The 26,912-nt window shown below is 37.6% G+C and overlaps 1 protein-coding gene across 2 annotated transcripts in view; it reads right to left on the bottom strand.

Moving 5' to 3' along the window:
- The window catches only part of CTNND2 (catenin delta 2), a 396,723-nt gene that overhangs the window by 168,407 nt on the left and 201,404 nt on the right, over window positions 1-26,912 (bottom strand). The window contains exons 4-5 of one of the 2 annotated variants that reach the window (XM_053466295.1): window positions 17,068-17,166; window positions 1,590-1,624 (exon numbers count right to left, since the gene is read on the bottom strand). In XM_053466295.1, coding sequence (XP_053322270.1) covers window positions 1,590-1,624; window positions 17,068-17,166 — 134 coding nt within the window. The remainder of the gene's footprint in view (window positions 1-1,589; window positions 1,625-17,067; window positions 17,167-26,912) is intronic. The other variant, XM_053466296.1, reaches the window with a different exon arrangement.

Here is a 26,912-nt window from a genome sequence, read left to right as displayed (position 1 = left end):
TCAGATCTTCCACCCCTCCAGTGTCACGGAGAGATGTCCCAGGCTTAGCCCTTAGTATCACACACACACCCATATACTCTTAACATACATCTGTTAAGATCCATAGATCTCATTGTGTCCTCAAGATGGTCCAAACCCAGCATAGAAGACCATCACCCTAAATTCTATACTATAGGGGAGGCATCACCAGTGGTCCTTGAGGATGATCCTGAATGAATTTATGGCAGCACTCTGGTATGTAAAAGGTGTCAGTCAGTCTGAGTGGCTTAAGAGGGCAAATTGTTGGCTGTAAAACACACCTGACTAGGTTAACCCTTCTAATATTAAACCCCTGCGTTAGCCCAACACAGGCTCTGCATGACACAAGGGTGTGGGGGCATAAATGCACAAAGGGCAGCAATATACAAGGTTGTGAAGGGGACACATTAATCAATACTTTATTTACTACATGTTTATTATACTCTTTTACCAGAACACGTGAGAGACATCCCATTACTATATTCTGTTATTAAAACATGGAAAATGGTCTACCTTTGACTAAAGTTTCTGAACTTTAAAAATAGTTGCTTCATACTCAGATATGGTGTCCAAGATTGTGCACAGGGCTTACATCTCCCCTGAAAGACAATGATGCTGATCTCCTGGATTGCTTCTGAAATTGTCCAGAAATGTATACGTTTTGGAAACCAGTGGATAACTATACTACATTTCACAATATTTGTCAGTTCCCACTAAAACCAGAAGTAGCTATTTTAGGTTTCCTATCCGACAATAAAAGAAATCATTCAAATTATCACCCCAGTGGCTCCTAATTTAATTTTTGCAAAACTGGACAAGCCTGAGCCTTCCAAATATGAATGTTTTCCTTACAAAGTTGTTCTATTTGTTCCGGATGGAATGGCTCCAATCTTCTACAAACAAGGATAAATATACAAAAACAAATTTCAAATGCTGGCAAACATACATAAACTCACTGGGTGCCACACTCACGGCACAAATCAAAACACATTTCACTATACGGAATAGCATAATTCACAAGAACTAAGAGGTCGTACACTCATATTCTTGTAAGGGACATGACTGCTTGGGACCTTTTCTCTTTTTTTCTCTTTGTCGATTTTTTTTTTATTGAATTTTACACAAACGGGCAGAAAGCTTAAAGCTTTAGTCAATTAAAGACGCTGCAAGTTGCTGTTTTGAGTGGTGGTTTATGACGTTTGGTACAACTTCAGGATTCAAGGTTGGGGATAAATTGAGGAACTGCAGTCACTTGTTAGCGATAATAAAACCTCTAGGGGGATGAAACAGAGTGTTAATCTTAATTATTTAATTATAGTATACGTGCCCATGTCTGGGTATTACTTTCAACATCCTAATGAACCATGCAAATCAATTTTACTGTGTGGCTTGAAATCCTAGATCTATGGGGGTAAGGTAGGGCATTTCCTAAAGAACTGTATGAATCTTCTATGTTATGGACATATATAAGATGCGATACATAATATTTTATATGTGGAACTTCCTTGAAACACAATATACAATAATAACCATGATAAGAATAACTTCATGTATAAAATGAAACAATTCACCTTGTGTTTGCCAGCGGAATTGTTCCTCTGTAGAACTAAAAAAGAAAAAAGAAATGAAATAAACATGTGCATTCTTTAAAGCCAAAGGTGCGTATTAACAATGAATATATTCAATATTAAGAAAGTCCTTGTTAAATATTTTACAAGACATCACTAAATGTTATAAGCATACACATTGATTTTTCAAGGACAAGGAACATCAATAACACATTATCAAGGTATTAACTATACATTACCAAATTAACCATCACATGTATAATTTATAGTTATAGTGTAGAAGGAAAAAACAGTATAACACAATTTTAGATCCAAAATGTCAGTACGGTTTATAATTAAATAGTAAATACAGCATTCAGGCAGAATTGTCCCACCTTTCTGTCATTTTATCATGTGGTCTTTTTGGTTACGTCATATATTCTGTAAGTTAAATCACCTGTATACATGTATAGCAATATAAGTTTGTACAATTGTACCATCCATGTAGTATGTAATGTAAGGAAGTTTCAGTTCATGGAAGGGGGTATTTAGGTGAAACAGTCTTCCAGCAGAAGTGGTAAATTAATTAACACGGTATAGGTTTGCTGAACATAAGGCAAAGATAAGTAAAACCTGTTTTTTACAGCTGGAAAAATGTGCAGATTATATGTTCTTTTTTTTTCTTCACGTTCTATATTTTATTCGGCCATGTTAAGAGATGGCTAGAGGAATGGTGAATGATTATTTATATAACTAAAGCATTTACAGTCGTTCTCATAGATACAAGTGTTTAAAGATGGCAAGCCTTGAAAACACAAATTAATGAAGAATCAGATTTAGACACATCCATCCGTTTTATAGCTTTCCTTTGTAATAAGTCAAAAGCGTCTCAGCTTTTATTAGGTTAGTTCCTCATTAGAGATGCCTCGCTAGTTTTGTACTAGGATAATCATGTAGTATTAACTTAGTCTAGTGGAATCCAACAGTTTTACCTGGAATTTGTTTAACAGATATTTAGTGTGGTGCTACACCTAAAATGTTTTGGTGGGAAGAGATACTTCCTTTGCTTATATTTTTGCTTGCAATATGATATAAAGATACAAATGATAACTATAACCTAAACCTTTGTATTGTTTTATAAGCAACTGTATAACAAAATTATGATTACATTCTACTATAAAAATAGATGCTCCCTATCGTATTTAAAGTACCATTACGTAGAGCAAGACGATGCTTAGAGGAAGTAAACCTGTATGTGTGGAGTATAATATTCTTTAGGTTGCTGGTATAGTAGTGGATACCTAGTTCAGATGCAATTAGATATTTTTAAACATTCTTCATTTTCTTTCTTCATAGGAAATATTTTCTTCCTATGAAATTATTTTTCGTCACATACACTGCTATTATATTTTCATATCAATTAAATATACATTTAAATGTACTGTAGTCCTGTTTTTTCACGTCTGGCTGTGTCCATACTACACAGTAGGATCCCTACCGCTAAGGGAGTTAATCTCTTAATGGAGTGATTGTCCAAACTTACTATAAATATAAGTAAGGTTTTATCAATTGTTTTCTTAAGGGGGTAAAAAAAACCTTAACTGTCACTTTAAAATACGCTACAGAATGTGTTAGAGCTGTATAAATACATTTTATATAAATAAAATCAATATATGAGTGTACAAAATGAACTGGAAAAAAGAGTGTCATCATTTAATTGCAAGTGTCTTTCAAATGTCTTCTGTGTACTTAATATGTGTAAAGGAAGATAATTTGAGGTAAACTGCAGTAATTCAAGGGCATTTGTACAGTTTTACTGAAATTGCTATGGTTTTCCCTGACTGCCAGCTGGCATATGTCCTAAAATGACATTACACATAAAAATAGAACAGAGAACAATGGTAAATACTCCCTTAAGAAATATACTGAGTTAAGCAACTAATAATTGAGTTTACATTTTTTGGGACCATGTACAAGCTATTTTCATGATAAAGAAAAAAAAACAAGCAAATTAAACAACAACAATAATATAATTTTATATATCATTTTTTTCCAAGTCAGTACTAAAGTCTGGTAAAGTCTGTATTTACTAATAATACTACCCCACTATATGTCCTATGTGACAAAAGATCTCTGATTAGCACGGGTTACTGCTGAATTTTGTCAGTAATAAGTGGATTTGTGAACAATGGAGGTTGATTGGGTGATAAGAAGCATTTTTTTTGTGATTTACACAAAAGTGGAAAGCTCACTTTTTAGCCTACTGCTTTAGTAACTCAGATGTGAGCACACATGTCAGCAAAAAGTTTTCCATGTACCTTATGATGTAAGCAAATCACATTAGGCAATACAAAAAGGGTGGGGGCATGAATACACAAGGGAGGGGATTGGCTGGGGCATCACATAAATCAATATACAAGGGTGTGGGGGCATAAATGCACAAACGGGAGCAATACACAAGGTTGTGAGGGGGACACATTAATCAATACTAAAGGGTGCCGGGCGGGGGCATCAATAAACAAGGGGGAAAAATACAAAAGGGGCAGTTAATGACAAAGCAGTGTAGAAAATGCTTTTATGCTTCAGTGCGGCAGAGCCTGTCCTGGTGTGTGTGTGTGTCTGAGTGTCGGGGTGACAGAGCCTGTCCTGGTGTGTGTGTTTGGGTGTCGGTGTGGCAGAGCCTGTCCTGGTGTGTGGGTGTCGGTGTGGCGATCCTGTCCTGGTGTGTGTGTTTGGCTGTCAGTGTGGCAGAGCCTGTCCTGGTGTGTGTGTTTGGGGGTCGGTGTGGTAGAGCCTGTCCTGGTATGTGTGTTTTTGGGTGTAGGTGTGGCAGTGCCTATCCTGGTGTGTGTGTGTTTGGGTGTCGGTGTGACAGAGCCTGTCCTGGTGTGTGTGTGTGTTATGGTGTCAGTGTGGCAGAGCCTGTCCTAGTGTGTGTGTTTGGGTGTCGGTGTGACAGAGCCTATCCTGGTGTGTGTGTTTGGGTGTCGGTGTGACAGAGCCTGTCCTGGTGTGTGTGTGTGTTTGGGTGTCAGTGTGGCAGAGCCTGTCCTAGTGTGTGTGTTTGGGTGTCGGTGTGGCAGAGCCTGTCGTGGTGTGTGTGTTTGGGTGTCGGTGTGGCAGAGCCTGTCCTGGTGTGTGTGTTTGGGGGTCAGTGTGGCAGAGCCTTTCCTGGTTTGTGTGTCTGTGTGTGTTTGGGTGTCGGTGTGGCAGAGCCTGTCCTGGTGTGTGTATTTGGTTGTCTGTTTCCTGGCACTTTACTTACTGCGGGAATAAATAGAACTATTTCATTTTTAATTATCTAGAGATAAAACGCCCTCCTGAATTTGTAGTCACTTCAGAGGATAAAACTTTCTTGGCCCAGAAAACAGTGAGAAGAAAAGTAAAGATTTTGTGTTATTTACTCTGTTTCAATCTGCATATTTTATTTAAAAGGATTAGTGGCACTAAATTGTGGCTTCAGGCGTCCTGTGTATGATGACTTTTTTGGTGTACTGATTACTCCCAGTCACATCACATAAGATTCTAACTTGTATTATCTACCATTGACTGATGTCATGTTTATCCAGTATACATAAGTTAAGATTCTGTCTATTTTATTTATATCTTGCCAAATTAACCCTGTATTAATATGCATTATAAGGCTAAAAGGCCATATTTTCTCTCAGTGAAAAATGAGTGCAGCCCACACACACATACATTTCTGATGAAGTGGCCCACTGCAGAAAAAAACTTGTGGCTAATGCCACAAAGTAGTAGAATAAGAATGTATATATCCTAATTTATTTGCTCTTGTTCAATAGTGATTATTGATGAAGAATGATACTAAGTATGAGAAAATGTGTCCAGCTAGGAATGAGAACGGTAATATCAGAAAATTATATAGAGCAGTAAATATGAATAATTCAGCCTGTGCATTGAACTAGACAGGTTACCTATCAATTATATCAGTCATAACCATTATTGATTTGTTTTTCCCGTTGTTAAGGATAATTATTTAACACCAGAGATGTTAGGAGCCAGGATTTTTAAAAAATTAACAGTTGTCAGGAGTGATCTGATCATCATCAGCCCACTTACTAAACTCACAGCATTTGACCTGGAAGCACCCTGGACTTTCAGGTCAGTGCTGTGTTTATTTTTTAATTATTTTTTTGATTTTTTTTAACTCTTTCAATGCTGATGTTCCATTGGAGCACAGCATTGACTGATATTTAGTCCCCACAAGCTTGTGGGGACAAATGTTAACCCCCCGCAATGCCACAAATGTGTCATACACAATTGTGGCATTGAAGGGGTTAACGCTGCACTGTCGCTCTCATGGAGCGATCGGGCAGCAGGGGGGTGTTGTGTCAGGTCCCCACCCCAATCAACACACGACCACCTTCACTGAAGCTGCCTGTGGCAGCTGAAAACGCAATTGCTGGTTTTCCTGCAACGGCGTTTTCAGCCTACAGGATCACTCCGTGGGAGTGATCACAGGCTTGGGGGCGGGCTCGGAGTGGCTGTGCTGTTCTGCACGGACTCCTGGGCAGACAGCAGCAGCAGCGCCCCCGCGGGGGCAATTTTTTGTAGATATAACAGGCTGACAAACACCTAGGCACCAGGACAGAATTCTCTGTCGCCATGGCGACCTGGCGCCTGGGATTTGTCGAGCCCTGAAAACCAGAGTAAATGAACTTCATAGGTGGTTGGTTTCTTTAGTGTAGAGTTTTTTTTGGAGAACTATATCATTTACAGGTTATCAAAGATGTGCTATCCTAAACAGAACATTGGCATAACAATACATTTTGTGAATAGTTGTGACTCCATATATATATATATATATTTATTTCAGGCAATAGTATTAAGTCTGGTTTTATTTCACAGCCCATTGAACTGATTACATTTTTCTCTTCCAAGTGGATGAGAAGTTTAGCCTTTTTTGACCCGCTGTATTGAAAGAAACAGATCAAGTGTTTGTCATGTTTTGTATTGATCCTTTATACCAATACAAAATTGTCCTTTCTTTGATCTGTGTTCCAGAAAAGTAATGGTCATTTAAAATAGGGGTTAATTTTTTTTTTCTACAAATGGGAATGAAAAAATGTATAGGATTTTTCTTTATTTTATTAATATGAAAACATGTAGCAAGGCTCAAATACTCTTCAGGCTAACCCCTGTGTGTCCTGTATATATATATATATATATATATATATATATATATATATATATATATATATATATATATATGTGTGTGTGTGTGTGTGTGTGTGTGTGTGTGTGTGTGTGTGTGTGCCTATCTATTTAAGCATGCATGGTATACATATATAACGTGAGAATTTACCCAGTTCTTCTATAATATGATGTTGGAAGCAATCTGCAAACCAAACTCTAATAACAAGCAAATCTAAATGAATATTTTGTATTTATATCTCCCCGTAGCTGCACAGAGGGATATTCTGTTTTGCTTCTCATAAGCATTTTGAATAGCTGAAATATCCATTCCTAACATCCCTATGGCTTTTTTTTTGTAGAGAAATAATGGAGAGGAAACTTAACTCTCTAATAACAAGCACAAATGTATGCAGAAAACATAAAATGTTTGCTAACTAAATAAATCTGTAGTTTCGGCTCTACCTCACCAGCATACTAACAAACAGATTTTAATAATATTTTGCATGTTTGTGTATTACCTTAAAAATATATTCATATACTTTAGTAATACATTTCTTATTGCCTAATGTAAAACAAAAGTTTCATTCAACTGTATATCCAGCCATAAAACTCCGGGGCACTCTGAGGCAGGTGCGCCGTATACCTAGGCTCCATTGTGTGTCTCAATAGAGGAACTCAACTGGATCAATTTCAAGTGAGGACTTTTAACGACACCTGCCTTTTTAGTTATCCATTTAATTACCATTCTTATCCGTTTATCTTTACTTGACCAGTTGAGTAATTAGGTTTGATTAATATGTACTGTAGTGTATGAGAAGAGCCAGACAGATTTTTTATAGATGTCTGTGTTCAGGTTCAAGAATGGACACTGACCACACCATAAGAATATTTGTGAGGTGTGGCTGGGATGGCGAGAAGGAGTAGGAACTTAATATGAAACAGACTTTAAAATTACCTAAAAAGCCACAAGACTAAATTTTTTTTTTTTTACGTATATTTGTTCAGTTATCAGTCTTACAACTAAGTGCAGTGCAAAGCTTTCATTGCTGTCACCCAGCTCAGTAATATATATTCATGATTTTATTTGTGTGCTTACATGGAAGGGCAAGTAAAATCTGACCCAAGGGGTAAGGCCAGACATGTGGCCTAGTAACATAGTGGCACCAACAATTTACTGTATAGAGAGTAATCAATAAGAGAAATCTGATCCGTATTTGTTTAAAAAAAAAAAAAAAAACACTTAAAACGGACCACCCCGTCAAACAAAACCATTACTCTTGAGTCATTTGAGATGCTGGGAGGCATGTGATAATCATGAGGCTTCTTGAAAATATAGAATACAGAGTACCATTTTGGACACATTCTGCTGTGCTCCCTGTTGATTTATATTTATTTCTAACATGTGGTCAAACTACAAGAGCTTCCTTATTTATAAAGCGATAATATCTGAACAAGACCGCTAAGCCTATAATGTGCTTTTGAAACTTAAAGGTCCTGTTGACTGCTGAGTGAATTTAAAAAAAGAAATCATCAATTTAAGAACTTACAGGAAAAGAACTGAATGTCAACAGAATCTGCAATGCAGTGTCTGAAATGTGTGAAAATTATATGTCCCCTCCAGCCTTTTACATCTGGAATGCTATACAACATCTTAGCAGGTTTAAATATATACTCCAGTCATCATATGCACTTTAATGCACTCAGAATGGGTGTCACCTTATGTTTCATGGATGTTTCATGCATGGATACTCACCATAGCCAGCTCCAGCACCGGCTCATGAGAAATTTCAAGGATGGTGCATGTGCAGAGTGATAATCAGAGAACTGGTGTGTAATGTGATATCTCAGCATTTCACTCACCCATGCAGAGACCAAAAGAGAGGTATAGATAAAAAAGGAAAATAAAAAATAACTACAATCAAGGGATGTGGCTGAACATAAAGTGGGCTCTTTATGAGCAGTGACATATTTTGAATTTGTTTTAATGTAATAGCACTAATAATTATTACATTATATGTATTTCTCTGTTCTCAAAAGAATACCCCATGTTATAAATAATTTGTGTAGGCCCACCAAACATGGAAAAGGGAAATTACAATTTAACAAACATATAGTAAAAATGTCAAACATGTTTAGGAAAAACCCCAGTCATGAAAGAGTTATTATGCATTCATTGTTGGTGAGCCTGCTCGGGGCCGTAGACTGTCCATTTAACGATAACTCCTTGCATTTATTGAACAGCAGTCTTAATTAATTTATTCTGCTTTATTTCCAAAGAGGGTACTTTTCATTGAAATAAGAAATCAAACAGTACTTTGTCATGTTAAAAATGCTGTAGGCACGATTTGACACCTATACTGTGTGACAGTTCAATAATAAAACAAACAAAACATTGACACATCATAAATAAAGTGAACACCGCTAGTAGTAGGCATGACAAAGGGAAGATTTTGAAAAGTTATAGTTTACAGTGTCAGTAAAATTGAATTCTAGCACATCTTAAAGTTCATGTATTCTAGTTTAACCTCACAACAGCAAATGACAACTTCAGACAGCTGTGCTTAATAAGGCATGCTGTAATATTTCCTCTGTTTGTTACCTTTTGTTCTCAAATGGCATTCATAAATTATTTCTATATTGTGCATTGCTTAAACAAATCTGAACCGTTGGGAGCAGTGTATGCACAGACAGCATGGTTATTGTCAAAGAAAACACACTTTGATCCTTACAAGAATGCTGTTCTAGAATTCTGGTCAAGATAACAATATGAGGGGGTACATAAAATACAAGCAGCCGTGCTGTCCGTGATTGCGCCCACTGGTGCAATTGCCAGATTTATATATAAAGCTTGGGTCTTGAGTACATATGGTTCTTGGTGGAAAAAAATACTGGAAACTAAAGTTTTCCATTTCCATTTATATATAGCATGTTACCTCTGCAAAAACCCAAAATGTATGCAGGTTGGCACACATTATGTTTTTTGTATTATTTCATTTAATGGAAAAACTTGAGTTCCCATTAGTTTTACTCTGGCCTTCACTCAGTAGATCTACTCACTCTTCCATTTTCTCATCCTGGTACACCAGCTTTCCTGGTAAATTACCATGCTACTGTCTAGTGATGTCCGGATCATGAACGAATCGTTCATTTGATCCGGTTCTTTTTAGTGATCCGGATGAGTCGGTTCACTAGACTGAACGATTCGTTTGTAGCGGTTCAGTCTGTGAATCATCATGCAGCTGTAACCTGATCCTAGAGCTGTGAGTCATCTGCAGAGCACTCAGACACAGACTCTGGGGTCAGGTTACAGCTCATTAATTCTCATAGGAACGATGACTCATAGAGTCAGAGAGTCGTTCAAAGAGTCGAATGATCCGAAGAGTCGAGTGAACCGAAGAGTCGAATGAACCGAAGAGTCGAATGAACCGAAGAGTCGAATGAACCGAAGAGTCGAATGAACCGAAGAGTCGAATGAACCGAAGAGTCGAATGATTCGAATCTTACAGGGATCCGGATCTTACAAGGATCCGAATCTTACAGAGATTCGAATCATTCAGAGAATATTACTGATACCATACTTTTATAAATAAATACATTAATAATGTTCACACTTCCCCCAGGATTTAGATTCCCCTGAGTTTGCCCCCCTTTACCTATAACTGCACCTACAGTTAACTTTATTAAATTAATTAAATTAACCCTCAGTCATCAGCATAAAATTAACCCTTATAGCCCATCAACCATAACTGCCCCTGAAATTAACCGTAAAGATCCCATTAACCATAACGGCCCCTGAAATTAACCCTAAAGACCCCATTAACCATAACGGCCCCTGAAATTAACCCTAAATACTCCATTAACCATAACTACCCCTAAATTAATTGCATGTACTCCAGATAAATTACCTAATAAATTGGTATGGTTGATGGGGTCTTTAGTGTTAATTTGGGGGCAGTTATGCTTAATGGGGTGTTTAAGGATAATTTAGGGGCAGTTATGCTTAATGGGGTCTTTAGTGTTAATTTGGGGGCAGTTATGCTTAATGGGGTGTTTAGGGTTAATTTGGGGGCAGTTATGCTTAATGGGGTGTTTAGGGTTAATTTGGGGGCAGTTATGCTTAACGGGGTGTTTAGGGTTAATTTAGGGGCAGTTATGCTTAATGGGGTGTTTAGGGTTAATTTGGGGCAGTTATGCTTAATGGGGTGTTAAGGGTTAATTTTAGGGGCAGTCATGGTTGATGGTGTGTTAAGGGTTAATTTTAGGGCAGTCATGGTTGATGGGGTGTTTAGGGTTAATTTAATGGTGAGGGTTAATTTAATTAATTTAATAAAGTTGGCTTAAGGTGCAGTTGCAGGTAAAGGGGAATGTAAATCCTGGGGGCAGTGATTATTAATATATTTATTTATAACAGTATGGTGACATTCTCTTAATGATTAGAATGCCAATGAAGGCAGAGAGTCGTTCAAAGATCCGGATCTTACAATGATCCGGATCTTACAATGATCCGGATCTTACAATGATCCGGATCTTACAATGATCCGGATCTTACAGTGATCCGGATCACTGTAAGATTCGGATCCCTGTAAGATCCGAATCTTTGAACGACTCTCTGCCTTCATTGACATCACTGGAGGCAGGGGGGGAGGATTCATAATAAAAGGGGCGGGGCCAATCGTTAGTGTGCCTGCACGGAGTTACTGGAAAACAGTAACTCCGTGCAGACACACTGAGTGATCCGAAGATCCGGATCATGAATCGGATCATTTCAGTGAACGAATCGAAATGATCCGATTCACTTTAATGATCCGAACTTCCCATCACTACTACTGTCCCAAAAGATCCTCCCAGATACAACTGTGAGCCTAGTTCTAAAAGGAAGATGCAAAGGGAGTTCCCAGTGTGGATGTCAATAGACCAAGCACTCTATACAGACACACTCAGTAAAATCAGTTGAGTGTGTGAGCAGCTATCCTCAGAAAATCTCTGTTCTAACTGCACAAAGAGAAGAACGGTGAAGCAAATATACTTTATATCATTAGACCCAGAATGAGACAAGGCTGCTTAATAATAAGCAAATAAGCAAGGGGGCAACAGATCCATGTCATTGTAGAAACTAATCTCGGCATTAACTTGCCACTGGTTTTTATAATGATTTAATTGGACGTATTGGTCCAATTCACTCCGAATAAACACCGCCCAACTTTTTTCACAATTTAATCACTAAACCATAGTATATACAAATAACCTTCATTTGGAAACCAAAAAGTTTAGAATCATGTTATACTAAATAGAGCAGCGGCATTCGAGGTGCGGCCCGCGTAACTGGCGCCAGAGAGATTTCCCTGTGCGCCGGCAGACCATCATTCAAAGCCGCAACACGGACACGAAGTTTAAAGCAACCGTCGTGCGGCTGCGAAATTCAAAGCAGCCGTTGGCATCATGCGGCTGTAAGACCGCCTCCGCCCACTGGCAGCAGTGGCTCAGCTCAGAGCCTGTCCTGGTGTGTTTGAGTGTCGATGTGACAGAGCCTGTCCTGGTGTGTGTGTTTGGGTGTCGGCAGGGGAGGGCTGGCAGCCTAAGGCCTGGGGGGCAAGTCACGTGAAGTGGCTCCGCCCCCTCGCACTCACCTTTCACCCCTCACCTTTCAGACTGCTGGAAAACTTATCTAAACGGCTGCTGGGTGCTGATGCCACCGGCCGGAGCTACTTTAATCCTTTTTTTTATTTATTTAATATGCCGGATCGGCTTGCCATATTAAAAATAAATAAATAAAGTATTAAAGTAGCGCAGGCCGGCAGCATCAGCACCCAGCGGCCGTTTAGATTCGATTTCCAACAATTTGATGGCCGCATAGTGATGGAAGCAGCGTAAGGGGTGAAAGGTGAGTGCGAGGGGCGGAGCTTTCACCCCTCACGCTGCTCCCATCACTTGGCGGCCATCGCATACGGCCGCTGGGTGCTGATGCCGCCGGCCGGCCGGCGCTGCTTTAATACTATTTTTTTTTTTCATTTAATAGCCGATCCGGCTTGCCATATTAAATTTTTAAAAAAAGTATTAAAGTAGCGCCGGCCGGCGGCATCAGCACCCAGCGGCCATTTAGATTATATTTCGGGCAGCCTGGGGGGCAATTGCCCCCCGGCCCAGCCCGCCCCTGGGTGTCGGTGTGGCAGAGCCTGTCCTGATGTGTGTGTGTTTGGGTGTCGGTGTGGCAGAGCCTGTCCTGGTGTGTGTGTGTTTGGGTGTCGGTGTGGCAGAGCCTGTCCTGGTGTGTGTGTTTGGGTGTCGTTGTGGCAGAGCCTGTCCTGGATTGTGTGTTTGGGTGTCAGTTTGGCAGAGCCTGTCCCGGTGTGTGTGTTTGGGTGTTGGTGTGGCAGAGCCTGTCCTGGTGTGTGTGTGTTTGGGTGTCAGAGCCTGTCCAGGTGTGTATTTGGTTGTCTGTTTTCTGGCACTTTACTTACTGCATGAATAAATAGAACAATGTCATATTTACTTATCCACAGATAAAATGCCCTCCTGAATTTGTAGTCACTTCAGAGGACAAAACTTTCTTGGCCCAAAAATCAGTGAGAGGAAAAGTAAAGGTTTTGTGTTATTTACACTTTCAATCTGCATATTTTATTAAAAAGGATTAGTGCCATTAAATTGTGGTTTCAGGCATCCCGTCTACACGAGATTCTGTCCTGTATTATCTGCCGAGCACTAATGCCATCTTTATCCAGTACACGTGGATGCCGAGGAGTTAAGATTCTGTCTATTTTATTTATTTCCATAAAATGGCCACCAAAATCCTCAACTCTTAATCCGGCCCTGCCTCCAGTGTGCATCAGACACCTTAAATCCAGCTTGTACCCACAGTGTGCTCCAGCCTTGTGCAGTTTTCTTTGGCTAAACTTGTTTTAAGTGGTTTGTGGACTGACTTTGTTTTACTGTTTAAGTAATTCAGCATTGATAGAATGACATAAAAAAGTTGATCAAAAAAAAGTTTCCACTGCTTTTTTCATTATCGCCAAATTAACCCTGTATTAATATGCATTATAAAGCTAAAAGGCCATATTTTCTCTCAGTGAAAAATGAGTGCGGCCCACACACACATACATTTCTGATGAAGTGGCCCACTGCAGAAAACACTTGGATACCCCTGATATAGAGGGACATTCTGAGGGTAACGGAGGCTGTCTGTGTGATGCAGAGGATGATCCTCTCTCAGCCGGTGGGGGTCTGCACGATGCGCACAGACAGCCTCCGTTACTGCCCTTCACTTACGCTGAGGCTTCTATGAAGCTGCAGTGAAAGTGCCTGTCAGTAACGGAGCCGGGTAGAGAGACAGAGCGGTGTATGGGGGGGGAGGAGTCAGAGGGGTGCATGGGAGGGGGGAGAGGGACGGAAGTGAGAGACAGTGAGGGGAATCCAGGTCCCCTGCAGCGTTGCGGGGGATCTGGATTCTAGTGTTATAATCCGATCTCTGTTTGAGGTCGGATTATATAAGGAGAGGAGTTTTTCAGAGCATTTGCTCTGAAAAAAAGCTCTTTTTATAATCGATTAATCGATTTGATTAATCGATAATGAAAATCGTTGACAACTATTTTCATTATCGATTATTATCGATTTTATCGATTAGTTGTTTCAGCCCTAATCAATTTACTAATAGTGTATGGGGTAGAGATGTAAAGTAGTTTTTCGAGGTTTCGAGGCATCCCAAATTTCCATTTTATAAAGTTGAAATAACAAGGTCATTCAATTAAGACATATTAAAAGATTACAATACCGGGGAATTTCTAAGCGTAACCTACTTGGAATTCCCCCTCTTCTGGGTGAATGGTTTCTGGAAGAAGAGGAGATAGTTGTCTATAAAAAAACTATTTTCCAAATTGAATTACCCAAAATTCGTTATCCAAAAATGAATGGACCAAAAAGAAACCATTTGTCAACTTTACCAATTCATTTTTAATCTAGGGACAATTACTTAATATAGGTTGGGATTAACTCTTTAACTTCAATAAAATAATGAGCACATACTCAGTAGAACTCTGTAGTCCATGTGAGTAGCACCAGCCAATTGCATTGCTAGCACAGTTGGCTTCTTCTGCTGCTGCTGTGACTTAACTAGGAGTGCTACTTAGCATGTTTACTATCTTCAGTAGAGGCAGCCAGGAAGGACTTAAATGAGACAGAAGTCTCCTTTTCTAGCTCCAGTAACTAATTAAAGTTCGTTTACATGCATTAAAATGTATTGGAGTCCATGCAGAACTGACTCTCATAACCCTTAAGAAGGCTAGGCTGAATCTCAGTATACACAGGGCTGTCAAAGTCTTCGAAAGTCAGGAAAGAGCAGTGACAGCCTCGAGCTGGCAAGGGGAGCAATTGTCCTCTCACTTGCTTTAAAAGTTATCCAGCCAACACAAAAAATAAAACATTCATATTTTATATAAAACATCCAATTTAAAGCCAATTTCATTTTGAATGTCATGTTATACACTTTATACTGCAATAATCAGAGACATTTGGCAAGGTCTTGCTAGGTTAGTAACCTATAATCTTTTAGCAATCTTTTAGCTTAACAAAGCATTTACATTCAGGATTAAATTGCTAGTCTTTGTGACATGAATGCTAGGGAGATAACTCTAAAGGCACACTTGTGTAGTTATTATTTTTGCTATTTTAATAAAATAGTCATTTTGGGACAATACGATTAAAGCACCAAAGCATCAAAATACTGCTAATAGGAAGAACTTAATCTATTGTAATTATTATTAACTAAATAACCCCTATCCTATAAAAATGTAAAATATCTTATCGCATTATTCAGATGCAAATGTACAAAGGATAGTTGAATTGCAATTTAAGATGTTTTAAGATACAAAAAGTACTTTAGTAAATAGTACTGCAAGTCATTTCATTAATATATTGGCACCATTTTTTATGATCATAGTTCAAAAAATAGTTTGACTGCTTGAACTACGTCCTGCAACATTAGGAACAGATGGCTGTAAGTCATGCAACCCATGGGGAGAGGAGGCCACAAGTCAGAGGATCTGGATTAGAAAATGTTTTATAGGTCCAAGTACCATTAATATGCAGAGATAAGTCTTAGCTCATTCAAGGGCAATTGAGCATATTTGAAGCAGTTCTGCGTTGTAACAGCACATATTAATTTTTAAATCACCCGAGCAACAAGGAGGAAATCACCCCTGTTTTGCTGTTCCTCTAGCTGCCTAAAGTGCAACACTTGTGGCATAACGCTTACCTATAATATTCCCTTTGTGTGAGACCACTTTTTTTTTGACCGTATGAGACTACTGTGGAACTGCATATAATAAATAATAATATACTAAAATATGTTGTCTATTTCATTGGAATCTTCATTCAATCTTCAACACAGTCAGAACAATTCAGATGTAAAAGCAGACAAAGGAAGCTGATAAGGAGTGATGGATAAGGAGATACGTGATTTTTTTTGTAAATTAAAATATGTTAATGTGATCTAAATATCTCCTGAAGAAGAAATGAATCAACGAATAAAGGTAATATATGTATGTAAAGTCTAATATATACAATGTGTATCATATGTCTAGCACTGTATCTGTTAACTCCTGGAATGTACGAGTTAAATCTACCAGTGAAATGAAAGTGTATTGCCAAGCTCACAACAGGTTCTGCCTGAGGTTTAGGCTGGTTACTTAGCAACGCCAGTACTTGTGTCTCAAGTGTTGGGCCCAACATTTCAGAACATGCAGACCTGCAAGATGTGCTCTGCAACACAAGATTATTAAGGAAATTGCTGGATAAAAAGGAAGAGTGGATGAAACCAGCATGATGCTAAGCTACTAAGTTTACAGATAGCAATAAGATGGCCCCCTGTTGCACCGGCCAGGGCTTGACATTTTGTAACATTAACTGTCCAAATACAGATTCATCACAATTTCTATGAACCGCTCAGTTTTGCAGACATCTTAATGTAGCATTAGCAAAACAAAAATACCTTTAAATAATACACTACCCCAAGTCATCTATATACGTTGAGTCAGGTTTGTAAATGGCAATGTCACCTTGGCCAACAATATTTCTATTCAACAGAAAAAAATTGGGTTTACAAAAGAAACAAACACTGCTTATTTACATACAGCTATTTTTAATTTCCAAATCATTATCTTTATGTTCTGTGTAAGACTTCTGAAGCAAAATTGGAGCTGGAAAGTAGACAAATGAAATGCTGATCAAAATCAAATCCCTTTCAAGCAAACTTCAAAAACTGTTATTCCCTACTGCCTGAAATAGTATTTCTTTTATAAATTGTCACCATTTTTTCTTAGTTGAATATTATATCTGTAATATTTCTTTACCTTACCCAATTCGATTATGACACATAGGTATGTATTCGCTAAACTGGGAGTTTGCAGGTACATTCAACACGTCATTATGAAGGGTCAACTTTGATGAGGTCCTTCTGCAAGAAGTAATAAAACAAAATTCTTGATTCAGAATACAATTTATGGCAACTAAGATATACTGTTTAAAAACAAAGATTGGTAGGCCTCTGATGATTGCACTTGGAGGCTTTCTTTGATAATTGTGAAAAATAAAAAAAACCCTAAACATATATTAATGATTGCTTCTTTCCATCAGCCGGTGTTCCTGAAATGCCACAATATCATTCAGCAACACCAACCCCCTCCCCACTGTCACTTTCTGGAGTAATCACAAGTGCCTTTTTGGAAGATTTATGCCTTTCTCAAGATGGTGGCACCCTTCTTCTGGCAGGAACCAATAACAGTAGAAAAGTTCCAAGAGGATCTGTCCAGACTCTCCTGAGACCTCAGAGCTCTGCTGCAGGCTGATCACAGGTATTGCGATCAGAAATGTAGGGCAATGAAGCCCTATAAATTGAAAAAAATCTAAAAATAAAAATATGAAGTATTAAAAAGAGTTAAAGAATAAATAAGAATGTAATACAATTTAAAAGTAAGAATAAGAAAATGTAAACAGAAGTCAAAAATGTTTAATTTTTTTTTAAAAAGGTGCCCAAACACCTTGTGCCCCTCCTACTAAAAAGATACATTAAAATAACCCTTTCTTGTCCCCAAAGTACAATGACAAAATGTAAGGGGGCATTTTACGCCCTTGTAAACTAGCAATATGCTTCAAATAGCATAATAAAACATTGAATATTTCTAAAGAAAGCTTTTTTTGTTCTGAAAAAATATATACTTTTTGTGGGTACAGTAAAAACAGTCTGGTCACTAAGGGGTTAATAAGAGTACTTTATTTCAGAACCAAAATTTTTGTTTACAGGTTATTGTTTAGTCGTCCATCCATTAAGAAACATAATAACAAGAAAGTGCTTCTTTGATAATAAGAAATGTAGGGTTTAATACCGTGATGAAGTTGTTGAAAGGTTAACAGACATTGGGTTATATTGGGAATAGACAGAGGTATGGTAACAAGGACATAACAGAGATGTAACTGAAATGCAACAAAATGTAAGAAGGGGCTAGTGATGTCACATGTTTAAAAATACATATTTACAAAGGTCAAAAGACTCACACTAAACAAATGCTACAGGTTTCTTTTTTACAGATACTACCCCAGAGACGACATGCCATTTGCAAACTAGGACTACTGATGTTAACAAACAACAATCAAAAGACCAGTTGTCATTTTACATTTGTAATACCGTATATTCCGGCGTATAAGACGACTGGACGTATAAGACGACCCCCAACTTTTACAGTTCAAATATAGAGTTTGGACTATACTCGCCGTATAAGACTACCCCTCTACCCAGCATACAACAACCAGCCAATCACGGCAAGCAATGTACCTTACCGGTGATTTGCTGACATATACATACATGCACTGCCCTTACACACACACACACACACATATATATAATATATATATATATATATATATATGTGTGTGTGTATATATATATATATATATATATATATGTATATATCTACACATATGCCTGTCCATACATACACATTTATACACTGCCCTCACCACACACCCCTGCCTTTACACACACATGTATATGTATATGTATATATATATATATATATATATATATATATATATATATATATATATATATATACACATATATATATATATATATATATATACACACACACCAGCTTACAAATACACTGACCATATCACACCAACATACATACACTGCACTCACACTCCTTTCTCCCCATCTCTTACCTTATCTTCTGTCTTCTTTCTTCCATCCAGTTGTGGGAGCGTGAGGTCTGGCACTTCAGACCTCAGCTTCCCTGCTCCCTCCTCACTACGCGCCAGCAATTAATGCCGAGCGCCGGGACATGACGTCATCCCTGCGCTCGGCATCAATAGCCGGCGTGTAGTGATTAGAGAGCAGGGAAGCCGAGGTCTGAAGCGCCAGACCTCGAGCTCCCTAATGTCGGGCTAGTTAGAGGGAGGTCGTGATCTCCCCAACCAGCCCTGCTGATCAGGGCTAGTTGGGGAGATCACGATCTTGCACCTACCTCGGCGCGGCCCTGAAGACCGGCCCAGGGGAGGCGGCTTCTTCACTCGCCCCTCCCCTAGAGATTGGTGGCTTCGTGGGAACCTCCGGCTTGGTAAGTACCTGGTGGATGCATTTCTTAGGGGTTTCTAAGTTAGTACCCGGCGTATAAGACGACCCCCCACTTTTAAGAAGATTTTCTGGGGTTAAAAAGTCGTCTTATACACCGGTATATACGGTATGTGTTTACTGGCTTCATAGCTGGTGCTGATTTTATTGCACTTGGTAGTGAATATATTTGATGTATGTTTCAAAAGACTGTGATTGTATTTTGTAAGGCTTTGTCTGTCTTTCCTATGGACATGATAAATCTTGTATTGATTCCACAGGCCAAATGTTCTTTAGTTAGGTCAGTTCACTTTAACTCCTTCTGGACCTATAATGACTGTAATATATCTTTTTAGTATTAGGTTTTTATTGGGCTCCCTAAGGTGCCTGACATTGTCTACACACTGCATCCATAACTTCTACAGACAAATAAATTATCCTGTTCTGCATAAGCAAAGCCTGCATGGAAGTCATGCAGAGAACATTTTAATGTGCTGTCAAATAATACGCAGTCTTAGGCAAAAAGCAATACAAGTAACAATTTAGTACTTTTCATATAAAATATATTATATTTAATTCATGTGATAGCTGTGTGGTACGCTGAACTTTTTGTGGAGGAATTCTGCAGACTCCCCTATACCTTTGTCTCTTTCCTTGCTCCCCCCAGTTTGCAGGGGATCTGCCAAACACACCTGTGCCCAGTTGGTATACTGACCATGCGTCAGCACCAACCTAGTTGAGGGATAGCTATGCCTTTTAATAGGTTGATACATTTTTTATTTTTACCATTTTTTTAGACTTTCCATCTAAAATTCAATAAATACAGATTGTTCCACGTAGAATTAGGTATAACTTCACTGTAAGGAAAAATGCTTCACACACATCTGCGAATGGGCTGTATAAGGTGGATGCCCTCAAGGAGGATAGTCTTCTCTCTTGGTGCTGATTCTATTATCTAAGATACATTTTTGAACAAAATGATTTGGAAAATCTCAGGTAACTGAATCTTCCCCCTAGTGTCCTGCCTTTGCAGTAGTTTATTTTAGGGCAAACAATAGTCAGACACATGGAACTGCAACCACACGTTTAATTCAGAATAATTGAAAGATACGAACTGAATAAGATTCTTGGAGCACTGTAAGATTTTCTGATTGAAAACAACAGCGCTGCTTCTGTGGGGATAGATTACAAGCGAGAGGGGGTAAAAAGGAGGCTTAGCAAACATAAGAAACCTGTATTTAAGATCTGTTTGTGAGCTCAGCAATAGATTATTCTGCTGGTTGTATGGCAAGATAAATAAAAAGCATTGCTGCAGATATCTATTGCTCAGTTTGCTAAGCAGTCTTTAAAGTAAAATATGTTTATTAAATTATTTACCAGTGTGCCTTTTTGGATTAAACACTTTTCTTCATTTGACTGATCATATCATGTGTTAAAGTTAACCCTGGGTAATTATTTCCATCTCATACTTCTTTGCACCTAAATGGAATTGCATATTAACAATAAAGTGGAGAGCCTTCTGTGTTCTTCTAATTCTGTTAACAGTGGCAGGCGAGTTATATTATTAATTGATAAGGTGATATTTACCTTTATTTGAGGAACTGAGCATGTTTTGTTATTTGGACACAGCTGTCTCCTGTACTGTTGGGACCAGTTTGTGCCATTAGTACAAACAAATAAAAAAGGCATGAGGCTCATTAGATCTGTTGCCACACTAGCATAATGTATCTCAAGTTTGTGGATCCATATTTGAAACAAATTTGAAATAACATTATTAATTTAACACAATATCAAATATATGCTGTTCATACATTACAGAAGTCAGCTGGAACTAATTTAAATACACGGAGTTTTATCTACTTTCATTATTTGTATCCAACAACCCTCTCTTTTTAACACAAGAAAATGCCTAGTAGAGGAACTATCCCCATCGCAGAGTTTACTACGAATTAGATTTATTAATTAAAACTGCACATAGCTTGCCATCATTGTCTTATCTTCTGTTCTAAAGCCAACAGTGTATTCTGTTGTAGGCCAACTAGATCTAGGGTGGCAGGGTCAAGTTGGGGTGCAGTACCTCTACCACATTGCATATAGACTGCATTATTGGCCCATTAGGCCCCCTGGAGTGCCACTTCAACATCATCAGTGATTAGCACCTTGAGAAATACAGAAATAAAAATAGTTGATACTGAAAAAGAAAATTAATAAAAGCCTTCAAGCTTCAAACCAAATTGCTTCAAACTGTTTCAAAGCTATAGCTTTTGTATTTCTCTGGAATGCAATCTAAGCCTTGCAGCAAATCACATACGAATGAACACATTTGCAAACAGGAACATGTCTCATATATAATTCAGGATATTTTTCTCTTGAAAAAAAAGACTTCTTTTATGTCTTTCATTCAAACTTTTATTTAGCTGTTTAATTTGGTATAACATATTACATCATCTACAATTTTATTAATGTTCTTTTGCAACTATGAATATAATAGATGATGTAATAGATAGATAGATAGATAGATAGATAGATAGATAGATAGATAGATAGATAGATAGATAGATAGATAGATAGATAGATAGATAGATAGTGTGTCATTGCATAATCATTGGGTATTTTTTGTTAGACTATTAAATTATACTGCTTGTCAACATGAATGCAGAGGAATGCTTTATATATACCTTTCCAAAACCTGATTATATATATATATATATATATATATATATATATATACATATATATATATTGCTTTTAAAACTCAAACAGGAGCATTTGTTTCATGAACACTCTTTTCAAAACCTGAGATGTGTATATATGTGAAAAGAGTGTTAATTTCATAGAAATGTTAAAAGGATTATGTTCACTTCATTGTTCTGTGTACTGTGTACTAAAAAATAATTTGTTCATACTTGAAACATTTCCGCTCAGCAATGTTATAACATATTCTCCTGCCTTGAGTAACAAAAGCAAAATATTCATCAATCTTAGTTTCACATTTAAAACTCATTACAATTTCTTCACCATGCCTTAAAGATTAATAGCACAAAACCAAAGTAATAGCTTTGTCTGTTTAAATGCTTATATTTTAACATTTCATTTGAAGTTGCCTGGTAATTACATTATCCTGCTTCTGGCCAATTTGTAAAACAGCATTCTAATAATAATATATTGCAGGATATACTGTATTAAGAGAACATTTAGTAAATGTTAAAATCCAAAACAGCTAGAATAAAACTAAGCTCAGTGCAATTTAGACCAAAAGGTACCATTATACTCATATTGATGTCTCTGTCAATTAGCTTTATTAGCTTTATTTTAAATCTGTCCTCACAAATGGTTTGCATAGTTACAAGGCTGGGCACCTTGAAGATATTATTTTTACTCCCGTCTTGATTAGTGTAACTCTGTCTTAGCTGGTCTCCCTCTTAACCGTCTCACCTCTCTACAATCCACCATGAATGCTGCTGCCAGACTTATCTTCCTCTCACATCGCTTTACTAACGTCTCTCCCCTCTGTCAGTCTCTTCACTGGCTGCCTGTGCGCTTCAGGATTCAATTCAAAATCCTCACTCTAACTTTCAAAGCCCTTCACAGCGGTTCCCCTTCCTACATCTCCTCACTCATCTCTAAATACAATGCAGATAACCGAAAGTAGGTGAAAAACAGCAGTCACGTGTCTTGATCCAAATTAAAGTGCATAAATAAATAAACAAATACTTCCCACAAACTTCAATACACATGACCCCTGCATTTAGCGCTGCTCAGACAAATATACAGCACCTTCCTGCCACATATACAGCACGGGTGTACCCCAAGCAAATGCTTGCCTAGGGTCCACTTAATATTAAAGACAACCATGTCCTTCTTTTTCCTGTCAAGTCACCAGTTATTTATAGTCGATAACCACCAGTGCTTAGTTGACAGACACTGCATCGTTATTTGAGATTGGGTTATGTTGTAAAGCAGTGAAGTACACATCTTCTGTCTGCTGTTCTTATGGAAATGTGGAATGGCATATTTATGTGTCATTATTCAGATTGGTTACTTTAAACACAAACATATTTAATATTCTCTCTGTGTTTATTTCACAGATTTGATGCTGCATTGAATATGTTTTTATTTAGAATATGATTGTAATTATTATAGACAGTAGATATCTGGGCTCGTATGACACCAGTTTACTTTTTGTATGGGGTTATTAAACATAAGTATGCCTTCAACAAAAGTTTAAAAATGTTAAATTCAGATTCTGGTCATCTGAAATCAGAGGTTTCAACAACCCGAAATGCTAAGCAGAAATGTTTCAGCAGAAACCCATATATAAGCCACATTATACAACACCTTCTTGGAACAACAGCTGTTAAGTCCCCAAATGTACTCCCAATGTTGCTTAATGGGACAAATATAACAAAAACATAAACACAAAAATGTTTGAACCCAAACTTGCTTACATTCCAATGGAATCAAGTTATTTTAGTAAATTAATAAATTATAGCAATCATATTTTTTCAGGGAAAAAATAGCATGTTAAAGGATCCTATAGCCTAATAAGACCTCAATAGCTTTCTCTTTCGACTGACATTAATACCCACTTTTTTAAAGAATGTCCTGTAGGGTATGTTGCTATCTGTATTTTAAATGTTTTTACTAGCAGAAAGCAATGACATATTGAAAGTAGTGACATTTTACTAATAGGCGACATTTTAAAAGAATCTATCATTTAGTCAGAGACCATAAAATGCATATTTATGAGGATAATTTGCTCTTTTAATTCCAACTAACAACTTAAACATAATTTATAGCTGACAACAACATATGTAAATGTGATTTTTTGGCAGGTGCCATTGCATGGATACATCTCAATGTATAAATGTAAAGTTAGAATTATTTTGCCCTTTCTTATGAATAATAAACAATGAAAAAATGGGAGTTATATGAATAAAGGAAAGTTGCTAATATTTATTCAAACGGTGCTGTCATAATCAACAACATTAGCAGTGGATGACAGGCATATATTGAAATAATGTGATCACATGATCTCATATTACTTATGTATAGTATTAGTTTTTGGTACAATATAGCAATCCTGTAGGTCAGTTCCTCAACCCTTTTCAAACCATGTATCACAACCAACATCTGAACCAAACCCCAGATACATGATAAGACTTTAAAGAGAGGGAGAGAGAGATCAAGAGGTAAAGAATTATGTATGTATGTAAGAGTGAGAGTGTATGTGTGTTGAGAAGAGTGTGTGTTAGTGGAGAGTGATTATGTGTAAGTGTGTGTTAGTGTAAATATGTGTGTTAGCATGAGTATTTGTGTAAATATGTGCTACAGTGTGTATGTGCGCCTCATCGGCCACTTGGCTTTATCTGCCCCCCAGACCCAAAGGTTCCAGCCCTTATGTAGGATATGGTCTCACATACCACAAGTACACCAGTATCCCCATCAATCAGCAATCTCTTAGACTAATGTTTGCATATGCTGTATTCAGCTTTGTAAATGCACCACTGGATCAGCTCATTGTTTAAGATCTTACTACATAATAGCAGAATAGGTAAGCTGCATAATGTTTTTTCAGTCCTGTGCTTATTTGTGGCAATGTCAAAAAGATTTAATTAATGTCATGCTACAGAGAGCTAAAACTTTGAGAATCACATTGGTGCTTGCATCAGCCAAAGTGTACCCTGGCGCCAACCGCAGCACCTTCCTGACATAGCTGTGAGATTTATAAAACAATGTAGGAGGAAAGACTTCTTATCACTACTAATCCACTATTAAGTGTTTGGGCAAGATAACAGTGCATTTGCATTTTTAATAAGCATTCAATATCTTTCTGTGCATATTGACAAAGAAAAACAAACTCTGCAAAAAAAAAATAACCTATTAAATGCTATTGGTTGAAAAGAGAAATTACTATCTTGGGTAATTTCGGATTTTCAGCTAAACATAAGGTGTTCAATGCATTCCATAGCGCTGTTCACTGGGAAAACACTACATGTAAATAATTTAGGACAGTGCATGCTTAGGAACAAAGAGTAATGCCCTTATCATAAAAGCTAGTAGTCTCTTGAAAGTGAATGCACATTCTTGTATGGTATTTACATCTATATCATACTCATAGACCTTGATTTTAACTGTATGCTTCCTTAATACCAAGCAATATGGTTATTAATGCCACCCATGCAGAGACACATCCTATCGATTCCTCCCATTTAAACACTAAAATGGGCCCTGTGGACCGTTAGGGAAAGGGAATATGACTGCTGGCCTAGGGTGAAAATCTAAGGGCATGCGAATAGTTGAGGGGTGCAACAATGTTGCCAGGTTAAGACATTTAAGGTTACGAAAGGGAGGGATCTATTGTGTGGATAGGAGCTGACCACCCACCTGCCCACCCCATAGATATAAAGGAATTGTTGTGAAATTAGTTTTTAGTTTTAAATTTTTGTGATGAAGTTTATTTTGTAGTCACAGAAATATTTGGGTTGAGAATAGGATCATTTTCTGTGTTTTAGAGATCAAGGCCTAAGCAGTCACGCTTTTTGCAAACAACCATCTGTTTACCATCACATACAGAGTAGCACAGAATTTGATGGTGGAAAAGACACATTCAGCCCATCTAGGCTGCCATGTTTCCTGCTTTCAGATTCAGGATACCTTTATGTCTATCTCACGTATGTTTACATTCCCTTACTAACCTCTTCTGCTGGAAGGTTGTTCAGTCCTAATGCATATATCCTTGTCATTTTCCACTTGTGTGATAAAAGTTTTTTTTAAAATATATAGTATAGTCTACTATATAGATGTACATATATACACATACATACAATATTTTATCTCTACACAAAATGCATGTAAACTGCTATGTCCTTCAAGTTTTGGTCTGATTTCCCTATTATACAGAGATCAACACTTGATATTAGTGACTGTAGAAAAGGCATTGAGGGAATGTCAGAGAACAGAGGTAATGTAAAAAAAACTGCAAATTGTTCATTATTGTTTGGAGGATAATACTAAAAGGCTATTTATACACAATAAGCAAGTAAATGTGACAGTTTTAGTAGAGACTTCAAGCTTAGAAATACAATATTTGTCACTTGGACACATATGCACAATATATATTGTCTGCCTTTAGCAAACACACTGCAACTCTAATACATATTGCAAGACTTGTATTAATATCTATAATGTTATTTGTGAGGGCAATGAATTTGTTATAATACGGACAAGCTCCACAATCCCAGAACAGATGGTTTGACAAGAAGCCATACTTATGCTGGTAAAATGGCTCGGTATCAACAAGTTTCTGCTAGCGCAAATGACTGCTTGTCTAAAACACACCAAGTGAACATTCCTAATATAACGTCTCACCTCAGCATAAAGCAAAACCATTTAGAAGTCAAAGGGACCAAGACCCTTGTGGGTGGCTTTAGCATTGTATCATACAGGGCATGTTTGTGAAAGACAAAAGAGACAAATATTTAATATGAATAGGCCCAGTGATTTCTTCTGAAGAAAGCTTATGTAACTTTACATATTTTTCTGTGTTGACCCAATAAAAGTCTGGGGATGACGAGGCAGCCCTTGCACTT

Source organism: Spea bombifrons, chromosome 5, assembly GCF_027358695.1.
Source record: "Spea bombifrons isolate aSpeBom1 chromosome 5, aSpeBom1.2.pri, whole genome shotgun sequence".
In the NCBI taxonomy this organism is placed as follows: domain Eukaryota; kingdom Metazoa; phylum Chordata; class Amphibia; order Anura; family Pelobatidae; genus Spea; species Spea bombifrons.
The sequence above is the reverse complement of the archived record's forward strand: the minus strand, read 5'-3'. Positions and strand labels throughout refer to the sequence as shown.